The 18627-nt window shown below is 38.4% G+C and overlaps 1 protein-coding gene across 1 annotated transcript; it reads left to right on the forward strand.

Moving 5' to 3' along the window:
* The first annotated feature begins 140 nt into the window (after positions 1-140).
* On the forward strand, positions 141-18536 carry slc9a5 (solute carrier family 9 member A5). The gene is made up of 16 exons (XM_043245197.1): positions 141-852; positions 4388-4690; positions 5593-5756; positions 8718-8796; positions 8891-9068; positions 10241-10461; positions 10761-10963; positions 12058-12147; positions 13604-13674; positions 13763-13889; positions 15808-15899; positions 16216-16342; positions 16467-16616; positions 17274-17346; positions 17442-17573; positions 17664-18536. Exons 1-16 carry the CDS (start codon positions 516-518, stop codon positions 18236-18238), a joined length of 2922 nt encoding a protein of 973 aa, XP_043101132.1. The 5' UTR covers positions 141-515; the 3' UTR covers positions 18239-18536.
* The last annotated feature ends 91 nt before the right edge of the window (positions 18537-18627 follow it).

Consider the following 18627-nt stretch of genomic DNA (forward strand, 5'->3'; position numbering starts at 1 on the left):
TGTTTTTATTATTCATTTGCTTATTTATTGCCAATTAAACAATCAAGGTCAGATGCCAGACATGCTTTGTTTTGTCCTCCTGAGGGCGCATGTGTCTTTTTTTTTTTTTTTTTTTTATTAATTTATTTTTTATTCAGTTGACAGCTGCTTTACAATTTAGTGATCTATTATGCAGAACATTACTGTGTAATGTTTATACCGACTTGTTGATTTTTCTGTTATAAAAACAAATGCATTTCCCAATCATGAAATATTTCGTCGTACACGACGTGATTCTTGAATGCTGTGTGATTGTTTTGATGAGGATGATGAGCGACGGCTCTTTAATAAGGACCTCCTAGTGCGCGGACGAATCACGTGTCCCTGTACGCCAGCTGCACCTTCGCGAGTTACCGGCAAGTGGAGTGTGTGTTGATGTTGTAAACCGGTAACGGGGCGTCCCGCGGAGGGCTTCCCATCGCAACAGGAGTGTATAAAAGCAATGAAGATGACACGCCGTTGAACACGCCGGAAAGATGCGGGGCTTGAGTTTGCTCCTGTTCATAGCGGTGGTTAGTGATGCAGCGACTGACCTTTACGTGACAGCGGCGACGCTGCCGCCGGAGCTGGGGGGAAGCGCCGCACCTGCCGTCACGTCCCCCGTCGCCTCCCGCTACGTTCCAGAAGAGCGCGGGCATCCCGGGATTGCTCTCGCCCGGTCTGCGGAGGAACCGGCGGCGCCGAGCGCGGAGGACGGAGAGTCGTCTCACCATCACGGAGGAGGTTACAAGATAGTGCAGTGGGAATGGAGCTACGTGCAGACGCCTTACATTATAGCCAGCTGGCTTTTAGTGGCCAGTGTGGCGAAAATACGTAAGTCCTGTAATAATAATAATGTAAGTTTGCGCGCGTTAAACGAGTCGTTTTGACGGCGGTACGTAGAGACGGAAAGTGTGCAAAGTTGACTTTCTTGAGGACGTGTGCGTTTCGTTAAAGCGCGGCGCGGCGCTGGTTTGTGTTTCGCAGAAGGCTGTAAAACGGTGCGTAAAAAGCGCAAGGCACCTGCGCTTCCTTTCCGCTGGCAGACGCTGGGGGTTGCCATGGCAATAAAGCCCATACATTTCCTCAGGGACATTGTGATACAGTAATAAAAAAGGGGCTTTTAGCTGCACGGGAGATAAGCAAACTGCGTTAAAGAGACAGCACTGTACTTTGCGCTCAGTGATGGATTTGCTAATGTACCTGCATTTCCTTGATTTTTCTTTATTACTGCAATCAATGCTGTAACACCCCGCGAGACATTTCTGCGCACCGTCAGCTCACAGTGTTCCCGCCGACCCGGCACCTTTCCAAAAGGCGCGAGTCTCCGCGGACAGTAGCTTGCTCTGATTGGCTATGACTCATCATCTTTCCATCATCAGTCTCGCGGCTGTGTTCTGCTGCTGGTGATGATGGGACGTTCGATTCTTTTCCGCGAATCGGTTCTTTCGAACAGTTTGTTACGAAGAACACGTTTGAAAAGCGATTCAGTTGACATTTTATTTCGTGATTGTATTCGTGACGTGACGTACTGTTTTGAACGTTTTATTAATGATGGTGCATATGTAGCTAACATATTTTCCCATTTAAGTTTAGAGCCTCATTTAGATATAATTAAATATATAACAAATAGTTCAACCGATTCATTGAAAAGATCCAACTCATAGGAACGATGCCTTTATGTGAGAGGTCTGTTGTGTTCAGTTGTGCTGCAGTGAAAATAACTTAAGAGCACAGGACAGTTCTCAGCTGGGAATGAAATCATGACATGTTGCACAGTGACGGCACAATCGACTTGCAGATTAAATAATGAACCATATATGCAGAATTCAGGATTTGAGGACAAAGTGGTTAACAGAAAAATGGATACGTTTCGTGGTGTAGTTTATTCATGAAAATACACACATATAGTACATACACAAAATGCACTGGCTCGTGTATTTGCATGTGTGGGTGTCTCTCGGGCGTCTCTCCAGCTTGTATTTTTGGCTAAGATGTGCAGTTATATCAGATCTGGTAGCTCAATCATCTGTTTCTCCATGATTCAATTGCCACGGTAACACCGTCACGATTCACTCTGAATATTTATCTTGCATCTAGAGAAAGTAGCACTACTTCAAGTGCTGAGTATGCACTCCCTGAACCGGTGTTAAGAAAAGAGTACAGCGTGTCACCTACATAGGTGACAAAAGACGAAGTGCGTTATACTATCCTTGAACTACCGTATCATTATAGCACTGCCGTAACATTCCGTCAGAGCACTATTGAAATGACTGTGGTGTAGTTAGACACACCGGTCACAGATTACAGACTTTATTAAGTGTCATTTTTGAGGTACCCCATTCAAAAGTTTGGGGTACAAGGCATATCTGGTCTCTTATGCTCTTATTTATTTGTTCACAATAATAGAAAATATTACTATTGTGAAATATTATTAGCACTTAAATAGATATTTCAGATTTTTAAATATATTTATTTAATATATGCTAAGATATTGCCAGTGCCAGTTATTGCCACCGTCTGACCGAAACAAACAATAAAATCCATGCAGTGATGATTACGATCTGTTCGCTCTCTCATATATATACTGCATTCAAAACACGCTCTTTTCAAACATCCATTCTCACAGTTGCAGAGTTGAGTCATGGGGTTTTATACAAAGCACCATCCCATTATACACACACTTTAATTTGATGATAGACCTGTTCTAATGGTAATAAAGGTAATCGTAGTGGGACGCCACTCCGCTCTATATTCCTAATTAGCTGAGCAAAAGTTCTCTCTCTGCCCGTCCCCGAAAAAATGAAGGGCATCGGTTTAATTGGATTTAATATTCTTTAATTATGGCTGTAATTATATGTGGACTGATTATTAAAAGCTTATGTCAAAGTAATAATTTAAAAGCGGGCGGTATTGTGATAGAAATGATTAAGCAGTAGCAAGCATCATATTCACACGCATGTCTTTTCTAATAGTGAGTGGTTGGAGTGGCACTCAGGTGTCAGTATGAATGAAATGATTCTGTTGCACTCTGATTAAAACATATTTGTTTGTGTATTTTATGTCTGTATCTCGGCTTTTTTGTTGTCGTTTAGTGTTTGTGTGCGCACACATGCATGTGTTTGTGCAGATGTCTAGTATGCTTTTTTTTTTTTTTGGTTGTACGTCACTGTTTTTCTGTCCTTGTGTGAATGACTCATGGTGAGCGGTGATTGTTATGTTTCTTGGCAGAGGTGTGCTCTGTGTTTTCCCTCCTCCACAGAATCACTCGGATCTTGGAAACATTAATAATTAGTGCCATTAGAATCTCTCATTATGCTGTAATGTGTTGTGCTTTTACACACTGGCATTACACGAGGACCACTTTTATAAATGGAGGTCAGTGTGTGTAACAAGGTTTATTAATCAACGTTATTTGGACTAAAATATCCTCACAGCAAAACTTCCTATAATCTATTAAATTCCCTTTTGTCCATGTAAATACCACTTGAGGTTGCGGAAAGCATTGGCCTAGACCTGGTTTTTCAGGGTGCTGATCCAGCTGGTTCCTAATTCAGGAACCTGAGTTATTGCGGTGTGATTGTTCTACTTCTGATAATCACTTGTACGTTCATTTGATACGTCTGACTGGTGAATGGAAACTGGTCATACTGAATTTCCCAGTGGAAATATTTGGATGAATTCTTGCTGCTGCTCCATTGAGTTTCACTGGTGAAGTGAGTATGGAGTCACCTTGTTCAGTTTTCGACCGTTTGCTTTGTTTGTGTAGATTTCTTTCTTAAAGCAGTTTGTGATTGAAGGTTTTTTTTTTTGACAACGTACTGGCACACTTCTCGTTCCTTCTGTGACTCACTAGTGGTCACCATAAGGCATTGTACGTTAGAGTGGTGTTGAATAACAATTCATCTGAAACCACTGTATGGAATTACAGCAGCCGCAACTTATAAACTACTCTTTAAATGAGGCTTGGTGGCTACCATAAGGCTTTTAGCTTTTTGAATGCTGTCTGGTTTGTTTTATCATTTTAGAAAATTGGCACATGTGCATATTGAAGCAAAAAACTTTTCATCCTTTCATGCATGACATATAGTGGAGAAAATTGTAAACTTTTTAGGGTATGATGTTTTTTGTTGACCTTTGACACTTTTTATGTGTTTTTTTAACTAAATCACTGACAAATATAGGGATGCAGTATCTCTATAAGATCAACTAAATATCTTTGCAGTTAAATTACTACACAATACAATTACTACTCTATATAATATTAAATCTAACATAACTAAAAGCACATTTAATGACACTGACACAATATCTCAGTCCATTTTATCTTAGTTTCTCTGTTCTTTTTTGTCTGTTGTGATACCTACAGTGTTCCACTTCTCTCAGCGTTTCACCACAGCGGTCCCAGAGAGCTGTATGCTGATTCTGTTGGGTCTGGTTCTGGGTGCAGTGGTTCTTATCGCCAGCAAGAAGCAGCCGTACCAACTGGACCCAGGACTTTTTTTCCTCTTTCTCCTGCCAACTATAGTGGGGGATGCTGGGTATTTCATGCCAGCACGGCTCTTTTTCGACAACCTGGGTGCCATTTTGATGTATGCGGTGGTAGGCACATTGTGGAATGCCTTCTGCACTGGATTCTGTCTCTATGGAGCTAAGATGGCAGGGGCGATAGGTGAGTTATGGGGGTGTCAGTTCAAACTAATGGAACCAAATGATATACTTTTCAAATGATCATAGATCATACAATGCTTGAGCCATGTAGGGCTGTTTTGGAACTTTTTATTGGGAGAAATTATGAGGGGGTAAGATTTTTTATTTTAACTGCATGTTTCTCTTTAAAAACAAGCATTGCTGAGGGGACAAATTAAAATAAGAAATATGTTTATATATTTTAGCATTTTAATTAAGATTCTTAAACCCTTCCTGGGAGTTTATTGCCTTTCCGCTAGTTGGCCCTGACCCCGGTTAAAAATCACTGCTTTAATAAGTACCATAAGCTATTAAATAAGCTATTGTAGGCCTTTTGTTATTTTTTTAATTGCTTATTTAATTTAGAGATACTGACTTCACATTACAAATTCAATTTATTAGTAACAGTTCATAAGTATAAATACTGGTGATACAGTAGGTTTATTGGATGGACTCATTAATATTTCAGTTGTCATCACAGGACTCTTTATATATAAATGTTTTTATAACTGCTTTAAACTTAGCTCATCCAATCCTGTTTCATATTGAAAGTATTTTCATATATATATATATATATATATATATATATATATATATATACACACACATATGAAGTATGAGCACTCAAGATGTGGTGTAAGGATGTTTTAGTTCAAGCAAACATTTAGATGTTACTTTTATCCAAGGCGATATACAGTACTCTTAGCACAAGGACATTCCCACATCGAGTGCTTTCTCAAGTGCACTATAGTGAATCACCACTTGATTTGTTTTAAGCTACCATTAAAGATCTTTAACTACTACACCACACTGGGGACTGTGCTACAGCCAATTTGGTTGTACTTATTGACTGGAGCTTGTTTTGTACTGTGTGTGTGCGTACAGATGAAAAAGTGAACGCAGGCTTGATGGATTTCTTGTTGTTTGGAGCTCTGATCTCGGCTGTGGATCCTGTAGCTGTGATCGCCGTGTTTGAAGAAGTCCATGTGAACGAGACACTCTTCATCATTGTCTTTGGCGAGTCACTGGTCAATGATGCTGTCACTGTGGTGAGTCAGGTTTTTTTATAATCATCTTCCCCTGTATGACACTTGTTTGCTTCGATCCTTTACTTATAATAATAAATAATAAATTACTTTCAATGTATAAGCATGGGCAATGACACATTGTGGTTAGCGGTACCATTTAAAAGTTTGAGGTCAGTAAGTTTTTTTTTTTGCTTTTTGGAAAGTCTCTTATGCTCACCAAAATCCTTCAGAAATGATTGCAATATGCTCAATTGCTGTTTCCTATTATTATCAAAGCTGAAAATATGAAAGCACTGAAAGTTCAAAAGAATATAGTTTTTTCAATTCAAATATTTTGTAATAATAAAAAGGGCTTTTCTGTCCTTTTCGATAAATTGAATGCATCCTAGCAGAATAAAATATAGAATATTCATTTCTTTTTTGAAAAGATCTGCGGGACCACAGACGTTCAATCCTGGCATTACTGATATTGAAGTGTTTTTCTATACCTACTTGCTCTAATTATTTTCTTGTGGACACATGAGAGTTAAGGTTATCTTTGGGATTTAAAAGGCTCAGGGAGAGCTGAAGGCAGATGAGGAAAATCTCTCCATCCTTCTGTGTTCTCTCTGTTCAGTCGCATCTCTGTTGTTATGGTAACATTACACCAGAACCCTCTGCTGTGGTGCTGACATGATTATGTTATAAAACATAACCAAAAGTCATTTACTTGCTCTGGAGAAGCAAATCGATAGTAAATGACTTAGGCTAAGACATTTCCACTGAATTATCCAAACTGTTTCTTTATATTTTTTTTATTCAATGACTATGAGGTCACACAGTAGCTACTGGTTAGGGATATATTGATTTAATGTTAATTGTTTATGCTATGTATGTGAAATAAACGATCAAGCTCTTGCTTGTGCAGTCTTGAGTTTGTGTTTACCATATATACCCCTTTAGCTTTAGCTGTCACATTTGTTGACCCATATGTAAAGGATTACACCCAATGACCCTTCATCACTAAACACCCCACCTACTTCACCTCAGTCCACCCTACAGCATCAGCCTCACTCCGTCTGGATGTATCCATCCATTCCAGAATGCCATTCAGAAGATTATTTGTCTGGGTTTATGCTCGGATACACAGGTTATATGAGGAACAGCAATAATAGACTTACTCTGGAAAGGTCTTGAATCATGTAATGGAACAGTTTTGAGTTGCTCTTTTATAGGTCAATTGTGAATGTTGTAAAAATCCACCCAACACAAAGGGCGGATCAAAGATTATGAAGTACCATACCGGACAGAAACAGAGACTCTATGAGAGTGTGCTTTCAACCTTTTCAACAATTCAACATTTTATTTGTATCCTTTAAAGGTATAGTTCATCCCAAAAAGGACGATGCAGTCATCATTTACATTTCAAAGCCATACAACTTTCTTTCTTCTGTGGGATATACAAGATATTTTGAGAAATGTTTTTAGTTTTTTTGTGCATATACAATGGAAGCCAGTTGGCAGCACCGATTGTTTGTATCATCAACGTTCTTCAAAATATCTCCTTTTTTAGTGTCTCAAGTTAGAATGTCATACAGGTTTGGATCAACATGAGAGTGAATGCATGATGACAGAATTATTCATCGTTAACCACCCCTTTAAATGGCATTAAACAGCTTTTCTCAGCCATAATAATTATCTTTTGTTCTCTTCATGTCACTGCTCTTTGAGCTCAGTCGCTACGAGATTTCTATTGTAAGTCTACTTTTTAGAAGCTTAGTTGTATAAAGTTACCACAGTCACATTCTAGGGATTTTCCCCTTATGAGCAGGTTCTCACCAGGCTTCAGCGTAGAAGTGGCAGTAGGTTATAGAGTGATTGTGTGTGTTTTACTGGAAGGTCGCTTGGTAGTTGAGGACATGCTAATTGTAATGCGTACCTTCTGAATACAAACCAATAAATGTGGTCACGATATAAATTGATGCTGAATCAAGAGCTGCCTTCTCAATCTACAGTAAGTGTCCAAAAACAAGCGGAACCCTTTTAAAATGCCAAAGTTTAGAGGCTGTTAGTAAAAATCCAGCTTTGGCTTTGCATTCAGACTAATCTGTTGTTGATTAGACATTTGTTGTTATTGATAGGCACTGAATAACAGATTAAAAAAAGTCTTGTTAGCAAATGGGGAATTGCTTTTGGTGAACAGGTGCAGCCTTGTATTATATTCATTATGGAAGCTACACAATAACATGTTGTTCATTTAGGAATGAGAAGGAGCGAACAGACTTGAGTCAAATGCTGGGCATGGTCTCTTGTGCTACTGGACTAATGGCCATATCATGAGACGGCTTTATTATTCAAGGCAATCATGAGACATTTGAGATGGACAGAGCTTTTCACAAAATTGCACATCTTAAGTTTGTCTGCTGAGCTGCATATTACCTCAGCTCATGTGTGCAATAGCAAATCTTATATTGCTATTACTGGGAACAATTTAAATGCAATTTAAGTTTGTCCATGCACTTTCTCAATTAGCTTTGAATGTTAGACTATATAATACACAATACTTAAGGCAACGCTTTAGGTTAGGGACTAGTTCTCACTGTTCTCAATTTAGTAAGTATGCATTAAAACGATTAAAAGAAATTACAAATCGAGCAGCACCACTGTTTTCAACATTGATAATAATCAGAAATGTTTCTTTAACCAAATCAGCATATTAGAATGCTTTCGGATAGATCACGTGAAAAAGAGTAATGAAGCTGAAAATTTACAGAATTTTTTTAAAAACATAAATCACACAGATAATTAACTGTAAAAATATTTAACAATATTATCTATATTTTGATCAAGTACACGCAGCCTTGTTGAGCATCATTTACATTTTTTTTCTGTAAAACCCAAAATGTGTAGTATGTTTGTTTAACGCATGTTTAAACCTCTGTTTCATTATTATTTTTTTAGATTTATATACAAGGGACATTATCTCTGTAATTCTCTCAACAGGTCTTATATAAAGTCTACATATCCTTTGTGGAAGTGGGACCAGGAAATGTTCACACTGCAGACTATTTTAAAGGAATTGGTGAGTACCAAATCAGTATCAGTTGCTTTTTCACACAGTTTTTTGTGTGAGTTATTTTAGTTTTAATTCGTTATCTTATATGCGATTATCCCAGCATCGTTCCTCGTTGTCAGTATCGGAGGGACTTTGGTTGGTCTCATCTTTGCCGTTATTCTGGCCTTTGTCACTCGTTTTACGAAGAAAGTGCGCATCATTGAGCCATTGTTCGTCTTCCTCTTGGTTTACCTGGCTTACCTGACAGCAGAACTCTTCTCTCTGTCCGCCATTCTGTCGTGAGTATTGCCACTGATAGCACACTCATCAAAATATTAGACTTATTTGAAAATTTGTCTCTACATAGTTCCAAACTGCATCTTTATTAAGACTGTAACAAGTGAATTAAAGTAAGTTATTAGTTTACAAGTCAAATAATATAGTCATGTAAAAATAACCAAAACAGTAAAATGAAAAAATGGTTTGTGTGAGCATAGGGGATAGAAAATATCTTTAGCTTAATAAAAAAAAAATAGGAGTCAGTGGAAGGTCCCCATCACGATGGAAAAATAACTGTGTCTGTGCAGCTCTGTGATAAATGCTGTAGTGGCTGACATTTAAAACGGTGAGAAGTTAAATGACAGTATTAATGCAGAGAGTGGGAATGATTCACGCCTGAGAGTACTACGGCAAAAGACAGAGAGAAATATATGAGCATAATAGAAAAAGGAGAATGGTTTGTTTTCAAACCATTTGTGCTGACCCGTAAGTCTCAGTAGTTTCTTTGGCGGTCATAAATCAGATAATGAGATTATGAACAGAGGAATTAGATTTTTAACCCATTTTAGTATTGCTCAGCACAGCATTAGAACAGATTTTAAGATGCAGAGTCATGCCCGAATGCAGCATGCCTTTAGGACAGGAATCAGTAGTACAAGGAATGAAGTAATGATTTCTCTCGCATGTAGTTCAAAGTAAAGGCTGATTTTATAAATCCATAATAATGCAATGCTCGGAGCGCCCCCTGATGGCTCGTCATCACTCATACTGCACAGGTGGTATTGAGTTAGAAGTCAAATAAGCCTCAGTGGGATTTAAAGATAATGGGAAAAGGCTTAAATATGTTCTCATCTATATAATTTGCGTTTTTCATTGTTTCTTGTCTGTTCTGTGAGTAATGCAGAGTGACTCATGTAACACAGCACTACGAGCAAAGCGTAATTCCTGTATGAAGCACTAGTTTATATATGGAATGTAAATATGAGGATGTCTCATATCTCTGTCTAAATGTAGACGTCAGTCCAAAGGTCTAAAACAATCTACAGTATATGAACATTAACAACCTCTCTGTTAAGCTCTGAACTCAGTTATATTTTTGTATTTATATTTGTGCGTAAAAATACATCTATTGTATTCTTTTTTGCATTATATGACACCTGTGCCTATCGATGGTGTTGTTGATCTATAACAGGATGACTTTCTGTGGCATTGGCTGCAACAAGTATGTGGAAGCAAATATATCCCAGAAGTCCCGGACCACCGTGAAGTACACCATGAAAACCCTGGCCAGCATCGCAGAGACGATCATTTTCATCTTTTTGGGTATCTCAGCTGTGGACAAGTCCAAATGGGCCTGGGACACTGGCCTTGTCGTCAGCACACTCATATTTATCTTAGTCTTCAGGGCCATTGGTGAGATTCTATTCTATTCTATTCTATTCTATTCTATTCTATTCTATTCTGTGAGATTCAAAAGTCACATTGTATTGTTTGTACACTTTGGTTACTAAAGTAAAAAACAAAAAAAAAGAGAAGTGGTAATTGAAACTCTTCACTCATATTAAATTTAGCTTCACGGCATATGATTTTCATGTAACTTCTTTAGTCACTTGTAATGGACTGAGATGCAGAATTAATCATTGCACTAAACATTTACAATGGCCTCAGCTGTAATAGTTAGCCTATGTATTTGCTCAACATGTCATTTGCAGGTGTTATAGGGCAGACTTGGTTCCTGAACTGGTTTAGACTGGTTCCTCTGGACAAGATTGATCAAGTAGTGATGTCATACGGCGGTCTCCGGGGTGCTGTGGCCTTTGCTTTGGTGGTGCTTTTAGATAAAGAACAAGTGAAGGCTAAAGACTACTTTGTGGCAACAACCATAGTTGTGGTTTTCTTCACAGTCATGTTTCAGGTAACCGATTTATTATTTCAGTATTCCTGCCAATTTATGTTTTCCCTCTACATTCACCTTTACAGAATCATTATATGTTGATAAAGGTGTTTTTTTTTCATTTTAATTTTTCCTCAGGCTTTGTATTATTATTACTTGTGTGTGTGTGTGTGTGTGTGTGTGTGTGTGAGCAGGCAGAGTAATTGCCTTGCAGGGATGACATTTGCCCACTGCTGTGTCAAATTGCTGTTATTTTCGAAGCTGGTCTGACACAGAGATGCTAATTATGATGAATGGAGTGATTTTGAAGGTCCTGCCTATGTGCAAATGTGTGTGTGTGATGTGCCCATCTGGCCAGTGCCAGGCTTTTTACCATATCCCAATCTCATCCATTATTTAAGGCTGGAGAATCTCTGGAGTGTCTAGGCGTGTGTTGTCATATCAGGCTATCTAACATGCCTCAGTATATCTGATTGCTGAAATCATTAGGATATACGGTTGGAAACTCATCTGATAGTAGATCCCACAAACATGCATGCTGGTTAGCCAAATATGCTTTTTTTGGTATTGCTTGAAAAAATGTAAAACATTAAAAACTGATATGCTATACGTATATAAATAATATCAGTTGGTATATAAATGTCAGTCTGGATGTTATTAGAGGTTTTAAGGTTTTTCAGTAAATCTATGCACATGTTACATTACTATTATCTTTTCTATGTTAGGATACAGTAAAAATAGTATTTATAGTAGTGTGATATAATTTCATATTTAGACGCTTTTTTACATCAACCGAAATGTTCATTCAACCGATTTAACTTTGCAATTCATCAAAAGACTGATTTCACATGTAATGTTGGTTTTGTTTGTACTTCGTTTATAAACCTCTCATTGGTAGAGCAAATAAAAGTTAATGAGTATTAACTTATTGTTTATTTAAACTGTTGCGTAAGTGCAATATTACATTTAATTTTCTCAGCGAAATTGCTTAATTAGATAAAAAGTCTATTTAAAACACTGACTTGGTGCTGCTTCTTGAAATAGGAGCTGTGTTATTGAGTTGAGAGGTTTCCTTCTCTCAGATTGGCTGACATTTTCCTAATCTTTCCTCCCAGGGTTTAACCATCAAGCCTTTAGTGAAATGGTTGAAAGTGCCTCGCAGCACAAACAGAAAACCCACCATCAACGAAGAGATCCACGAGCGTGTGAGTCAATATCCCTTCCAATAATCTCCTGCCTTTTTTTCTGTCTCTGTTTCTCATCACCTGTCTCCCTCCGTCCCTGCCTGAGTGATGATGTTGACCTTGCTATCTTGTGATCTGACGACTGAAACGGCAGCATTGCGACTGACAGACTGACGTTACACTCTTCATTCCAATGAATTAATCATCAGAGCTCTTTTTTGCCTTTCCACAAATAGATGTGCACACATAGGCAGAGGTCACACGGCCCCTTGCCGCTTACCTCATCCTCTTTCTGAAGGCCTTACACATCCTGCTGCTGCTGCCGCGTGCACACTCTGGGACTCAAGACTACCTGCTGAGCACTCTAAAACCTGGGCTAAAGATAGACCGTAGTGTAGCTGAGTCGGCAGAAGAGATACAAAATAATATAGGAGAGATTCTGGAACAATAAAGGAGAATAGAAGACATATTCCCTTGGAAAGCAGCAGTTTCTCGTATTCATCTTATGTGCCACAGCCATTTTTAGAATTTGCCCTGAACTTCCTTTTTTGTTTGTTTGACTTTTTTTTGACATTGCTGTTGAAGAGTACTTACTTGTTTTAGAGTAAACGCAAGTTTTCGTGATTATTACAATGTTTGAGGCGAATATCATATCAAATGTCTGTGAACTGGCAACATTTTAAAACAGCCAATCTATGCTGTCTTCATGCTGTGTACATACTGATATAAATTTGTGCTCATGAATCTCCAGCAAACAACATGAAGTAACTAAAATGAAGGTATCACCCTTATATTACCCTTATATTAATTTTATCATCTTAAACTAAAAAAGTGGACGTGGACTACCTAATAACATTTAATATGTTATAATAGTTGTGTATAATAGTTCAGTTTTATAAAAAATATTTGTACATTCTTGACATGAAATTGCATGAAGAATAATGTGAACTATCACAGCTTGAAATATCACATATCACATCATTTACGCATTTTGACACAGTTTCTTAACAAGCGGTTTCTGTAAACTATTAATAACCTAAAAATTCAGTAGGGACACCAGCTTATGACACCAGAACACAAAAAATAAAAACTACAGAAAAAACGTTGTGCTAATTAAGGTGAATAGACCATCCAGATTAAGTGAGCTTTCAACACTGAACTTCTCTCCGGTTGCCAATATCTAGATATTTTTTTAAAATGCCCATACATTTTATACAAATCAGCACCATGTAGAATTATTGTATCTCAAGAGCACCTAAAAATCCTATATAAATGTATTTTTTGTATGTCTGTCCCTCATAAAAAAAATATGTTTGTTAATTTATGGTTTGTTTTGTTTTTAAATTCTTTCTTAATTTTGCTATCAAAATGGCCTTGATTGCTGACATGAGAAAAGGAACCTTATAAACAAATCTAAATGCAGAGATGAAGATAACTGAAACATCCCTAAATAGCTTGTTTGTTCTTCTGAGTTTAGGCCTTTGACCACATTCTGACAGCTGTGGAGGACATTGCCGGTTTGAATGGATACCATCACTGGAGGGACAAGTGAGCAGCTCTTCATACTGTTATCATAAGAAATGTGCTCAGTGAAAATACAAAAGCTTAAAAAAAAACCATTGTTTTTATCCTTTAGGTGGGAGCAATTTGACAAGAACTATTTGAGCAAGCTGTTGTTGAGAAAGTCTGTGTACCATAAGAGTGAACTGTGGGAGGCCTATCAGAAAATCAACATCAGAGATGCCATCAGTGTCATTGATCAGGTAAAAGTCTTAATGCCGTAGGTTTGTTTATCAGCATTCATTTAAAAGAAATACTAGTAGATTTTGGATTTGCTTGTCCTGTCATAAAAAGTAGAATGATACTTAGAATCACTTTTTTTGTGCATGCTGCTGAAATGTTATGTATGGCACTGTGTTTCTGCATTTGGACATACACTATATTGCCAAAAGTATTCGCTCTCCCATCCAAATAATCAGAATAATCGTCAGTGTGTGGCCTGAAAAAATTCCCATAAACGCACTCCTAAACCTCGTGGACAGCCTTCCCAGAAGAGATAAAGCTGTTATAAGGTGAGCTGACGTCATATTGAACCCTATGGATTAGAAATGGGATGTCCTTTAATTCATATGCAAGGCAGGTGAGTGAATACTGTTGGCAATGTAGTGTACATTACATTTTTTAATAAGGGTTTCAGCATGTATTTTAATTGTTTACCACTAGATGGCGCACACACTCAAAATATCAGTACCAGGTAAAACCTCACTGCTGTGAAATACAACAATAAAACTGACAAAAAACTCTTATTTTTTCAGCTGCTTCCACTCTGTCAAAGTGTTTACTCATTCAGACACTCAGTTTTGGATCATAACCAAGATTTTCATTTCTAGTTTTTTGAATGAACATGTAGCAATGTCAGTTAATGTTCTTAATAAAAGCTATACTAGAGGGTTTTTTTTTTTTATTCTGGGGGGGTCTCTGGTTTGGATGAGAGTCTGGTTGGGGGTCCCTGGGCCTTTAAAAGCTGAAAGCCCGTGGATTATGGCGCTGAGCAGAGGAAGCACTGAGATCTTTTCTCAGGCTCAAGAGAGTCGTTTGAGAAGAGCAGAGGATAATTCCTCTCTTTGTTAGTTACCCTGACGCCACTGTGTCTCTGCCAGTACTGGCCCTTTGAAGGCATCTGATACCTGTCAGCTCCAACATCAAACCTATCTACAAAAATACTCTGAGATGGCATCATACAGAGAGAGAGAGAGCTCGAAAAAGGAAAGAGAAAGAAGGGCTCCAATAGTAGAGTGATGTAATGTATTTAAATACATAGAAAGCACATCATAACTGTAACACACTTGATTCAATCTAGGTTTATGATCAATTTTCTTTAGTCATTTTAGATAAACTTTTAAGTAATTTATCTCTTTGTCACACTTCTACTGAGCAAAAAGAGAAAAAAAAATACAATCAGTATATGATCATAAAAGTTTTAAAACACCTGGAACGTTAGTCAAACAGCACTTTTGTCCTCGAGCGAGATCATTTCCTGTACCCTTGAGTTTAGCTTCCTGAGAGGAGTTATCAAGCTAATATTAGCACAAGATTGAGAGATAGAAAACCGCTGTACTCTTTCGGACCACCCGGTGAAAGAGCCCTTAGAACCCTTACAATCCCTCGTTTAAACACTAAAAGTATCACCCAACACATGAATTTAAACATTTGTAAAAAGAGTTTTCTTTTGCTTTTGTTTTTGTACATTTGTCACATTTCTGCATGTCATTCCCACAGGTTTGTACTCGCTGTGCGTATACGTTTTATGAACTATGTCATATGTAAGAGTGCAGACAAGACAGCGTTTAAAGATCATGCTTATCCACATTAAGAACGATTAGGCGCTCGCGTGCAATAGTAATTTGATGTAAGACGAGCCATCTATATGGAGAATGGAAAACAGAGAGCTGGTCTACATCTGTATCAGGAGCAAAATTAACAGAATAATTGAAAATGAATGCACACTGAAGGTGTGAGTGCACTTTGCAATATGACTGTATTATCGTTATTTTCAGTAATGCAAGAACTGTGACTGCTTGATAGCTAGGCAGTTATAGACCATTAATTAATAACTTAATAATCATAATCAACCACAGAGTTGGTGTTTGATTCTAGTGAATTTCTCTGTGTTTCTCTCAGGGTGGGAATGTGCTGACCTCTGCTAGACTCTCTCTGCCTTCCATGGCCAGCAGAACCTCTTTTCCAGAGGTCACAAATGTTACCAACTACCTGTGAGTATATAAACGTGTTTGTCTTTCAGGGCACGGGAAAAAAAAAAAATCCTAATCACTGTTTGTTTTTTCCAGAACCGTAATTTTATGAAATATTATTACGATTTAAAATGATTTCTTTCTAATTTTATATTTTATTCCTAGTATGCTGATTGTTTTTGCAGTCATTACTCAGAAATCTGCTTAAATTATCAGTGTTTTTTATGTGTGAGGGACATAGGGAAACGTTTTGTGCATATCTGTGGTGTACGTATACATGTGTTTACATGCATGTTGGTTCCTGTAACTATCTGTGTCTGTGTGCGTGATCCCTCAGGAGAGAAAATGGCAGTGGGGTGTGCTTAGACCTCCAGGTGATTGACACAGTGCCAGGAGCAAAGATAGAGGAAGAGCTGGAGACACATCATGTACTTGCTGGAAATCTCTACAAACCCAGGAGACGGGTACAGACCCTGCCACACGCATACTCTCACTGTGAAGAACTCTGATTATATAGCATCAGTGAAATGTGTGAGGCTTTGTATGATTCGTTTGCTTCGGTTGTCCTCTCCTTCTCTATTTCTGCAGTACCAGTCCCACTACAGTCGCCACTTCATGACAGTAGGTGAAAAAGAGAGACAGGACAGGGAGGTGTTCCAGAGGAATATGCGCAACCGTCTGGAGTCCTTCAAATCCACTCGCTACAAGCGCCACAAGAAGGACCGCAGTCAGAAAAAGGCAAGGGCTGAAAACAGAAGCCAAACACTCTTATGTTGAGTTAGGTGGACCTGAGGGAGGCCAAGGTAGGCTAAAACAGACAAGTAAGGTCAGCTGCCCAAAGGCAATGTTTGTAGTTAGGCTACTGATAAGTATCATGAGTGATGACTTGTGTGTCTGTGAATGTGCGTGCGCAAGTGCATGTTACTGAGAGAGAGAAAGTGAAAGGGAATGTTACAAGTATTGTTTAGTATTAGTGCTTTTATTCAGAAAGTATGCGTTAAATTATTCAAAAGTGACATATATATATATAAAGATGTAATGTTTTACTGTTAGATTTCAATTCCAAATAAATGCTGTTCTTTCTATTCATCAAAGAAATCTTAAAAATGTATTTTTTTTTTCACAAAAATATTAAGCGGCTCAGCTGTTTATTACATTAATAGTAATGTTTCTTAATCACCATGTCAGCTAACTGGAATTATTTCTGAAGCATCAAGTTTAATACAATATATAATAAGTTTAATAACTTTTTTTCAATAAAATAAATGCAGCCTTGGCAAGCAAACGAGATTTCTTTCAAAAACATAAAAATCTTACATATTTTATATATGCGTGTTTTATTTTAAGATCAATTTATTTTCCAACCCAAACATTTTAAATATTGTTTGTTTACAGAGAAAAGGGTCAGATGCTAAAGAGCAAGACACCACTGACAAACCCCGCCGGAATGTCAGCTGGCAAGACAAAGGTTTATTATCAAATTAACTCTTAATTAAACTATGTTTTGCTACTTAAAGTTTCCAGTGCACTGTGGGTAATATGTTTTTGCACATGTGTCTTCAGACCCAGTTGTGGTTCCAGTGGAACCTGAGGAGGATAAACACGATCCTTCCGAACCAGATAAAGATGATGATGTAGGCATCACTTTTGTGGCTCGCAAAGCCCCAGAAACACCAAAGGAGAGACCAAAATCAGGTGAGATATGAATACAGTTTAGGTAAGACAATATGAGGGCTGATTGTTTCCTATCCCCGACACTTCTTGTGTCTCTTTCTGTTCTTTCAGTACCAGCTGCACTGGATGTTTGTCAGAGCCCGGTCGCAGCCCCTCCGTCGCCAACGTGTGGAGAGAAGAACCTTCCGTGGAAAAGTGGAGTGGGTTCCCTCCCTCCGTGTGTGTCCGTGGAGGCAACTAAAATTATCCCTATAGACCTGCAGCAGGCTTGGAACCAGAGCATCTCCTCTTTGGAGAGCCTGGCCTCTCCTCCAGCACCTCCGGAGCCTCAGCACCCACGTGTTAGCGCCCTATCAAGGCTGGGAGGACCCCAGCGGACCCCCCCGAAGGGAAAAAGTAGTGGTGGTGGCGGTGGTGCAGGATTGGGAAGCAATACAGGCTCCCCAAGTTCAGGGCAGTTCAAGTTCCCTACAGGGAAGGAGGAAGAGGATGAAGGAGCCCTCTCTCAGCAGCAGCAGGAAATGCAGCCGCTAATGTCGTCTTTAAGGCCTCCGCCACCACCTCCTCCACCGTCTGCCGTGCAATCCGCCGGAAAGAGAAGGAATCCTTGTGTTTATCTTAGAAGTCTGGTGACAGTGCCACCTTCTGGTACGGAGCCACAAAGCAGGAGGCCGACCCAGCTCTAAAATCTCCCTCTTTCCTGTTTTATCTTTTTAGGACCCTCAATCACCTTACTGCAGACATTTACCTCCTCAGGCCAGACTTTGTTTTTTAGAAAGTCAGTAAATTCCTTTCTAAGAGTCTATTAATTTGGTTTCCTTTTTTAGCGTTAATAGGTTACGTGGGGTTTAGAAATGGTTGGTAGAGTTTGCTGAGGGTCTATTCCTTTCCTACAGGGCAGTTCCTTTCACAGTTCCTTTTTTTTTTTGGTTTGAAGTGATCTGCCCTGTATTACGTACCTCTGCATATGTGATTGTCAAAATGTACATCTACTGAACATATATATATATATATATATATATATATATATATATATATATATATATATATATATATATATATGAAAGGCTGAACC

Source organism: Puntigrus tetrazona, chromosome 7, assembly GCF_018831695.1.
Source record: "Puntigrus tetrazona isolate hp1 chromosome 7, ASM1883169v1, whole genome shotgun sequence".
In the NCBI taxonomy this organism is placed as follows: domain Eukaryota; kingdom Metazoa; phylum Chordata; class Actinopteri; order Cypriniformes; family Cyprinidae; genus Puntigrus; species Puntigrus tetrazona.

Excerpts from the sequence above, each read along its gene's own strand:
- slc9a5 (XM_043245197.1), top strand. The coding sequence starts at position 516 with ATGCGGGGCTTGAGTTTGCTCCTGTTCATAGCGGTGGTTAGTGATGCA. Across the intron at positions 5,757-8,717 it reads TCAATGATGCTGTCACTGTG|GTCTTATATAAAGTCTACAT; the intron begins GTGAGTCAGGTT and ends TTCTCTCAACAG. Across the intron at positions 9,069-10,240 it reads TCTCTGTCCGCCATTCTGTC|GATGACTTTCTGTGGCATTG; the intron begins GTGAGTATTGCC and ends GATCTATAACAG.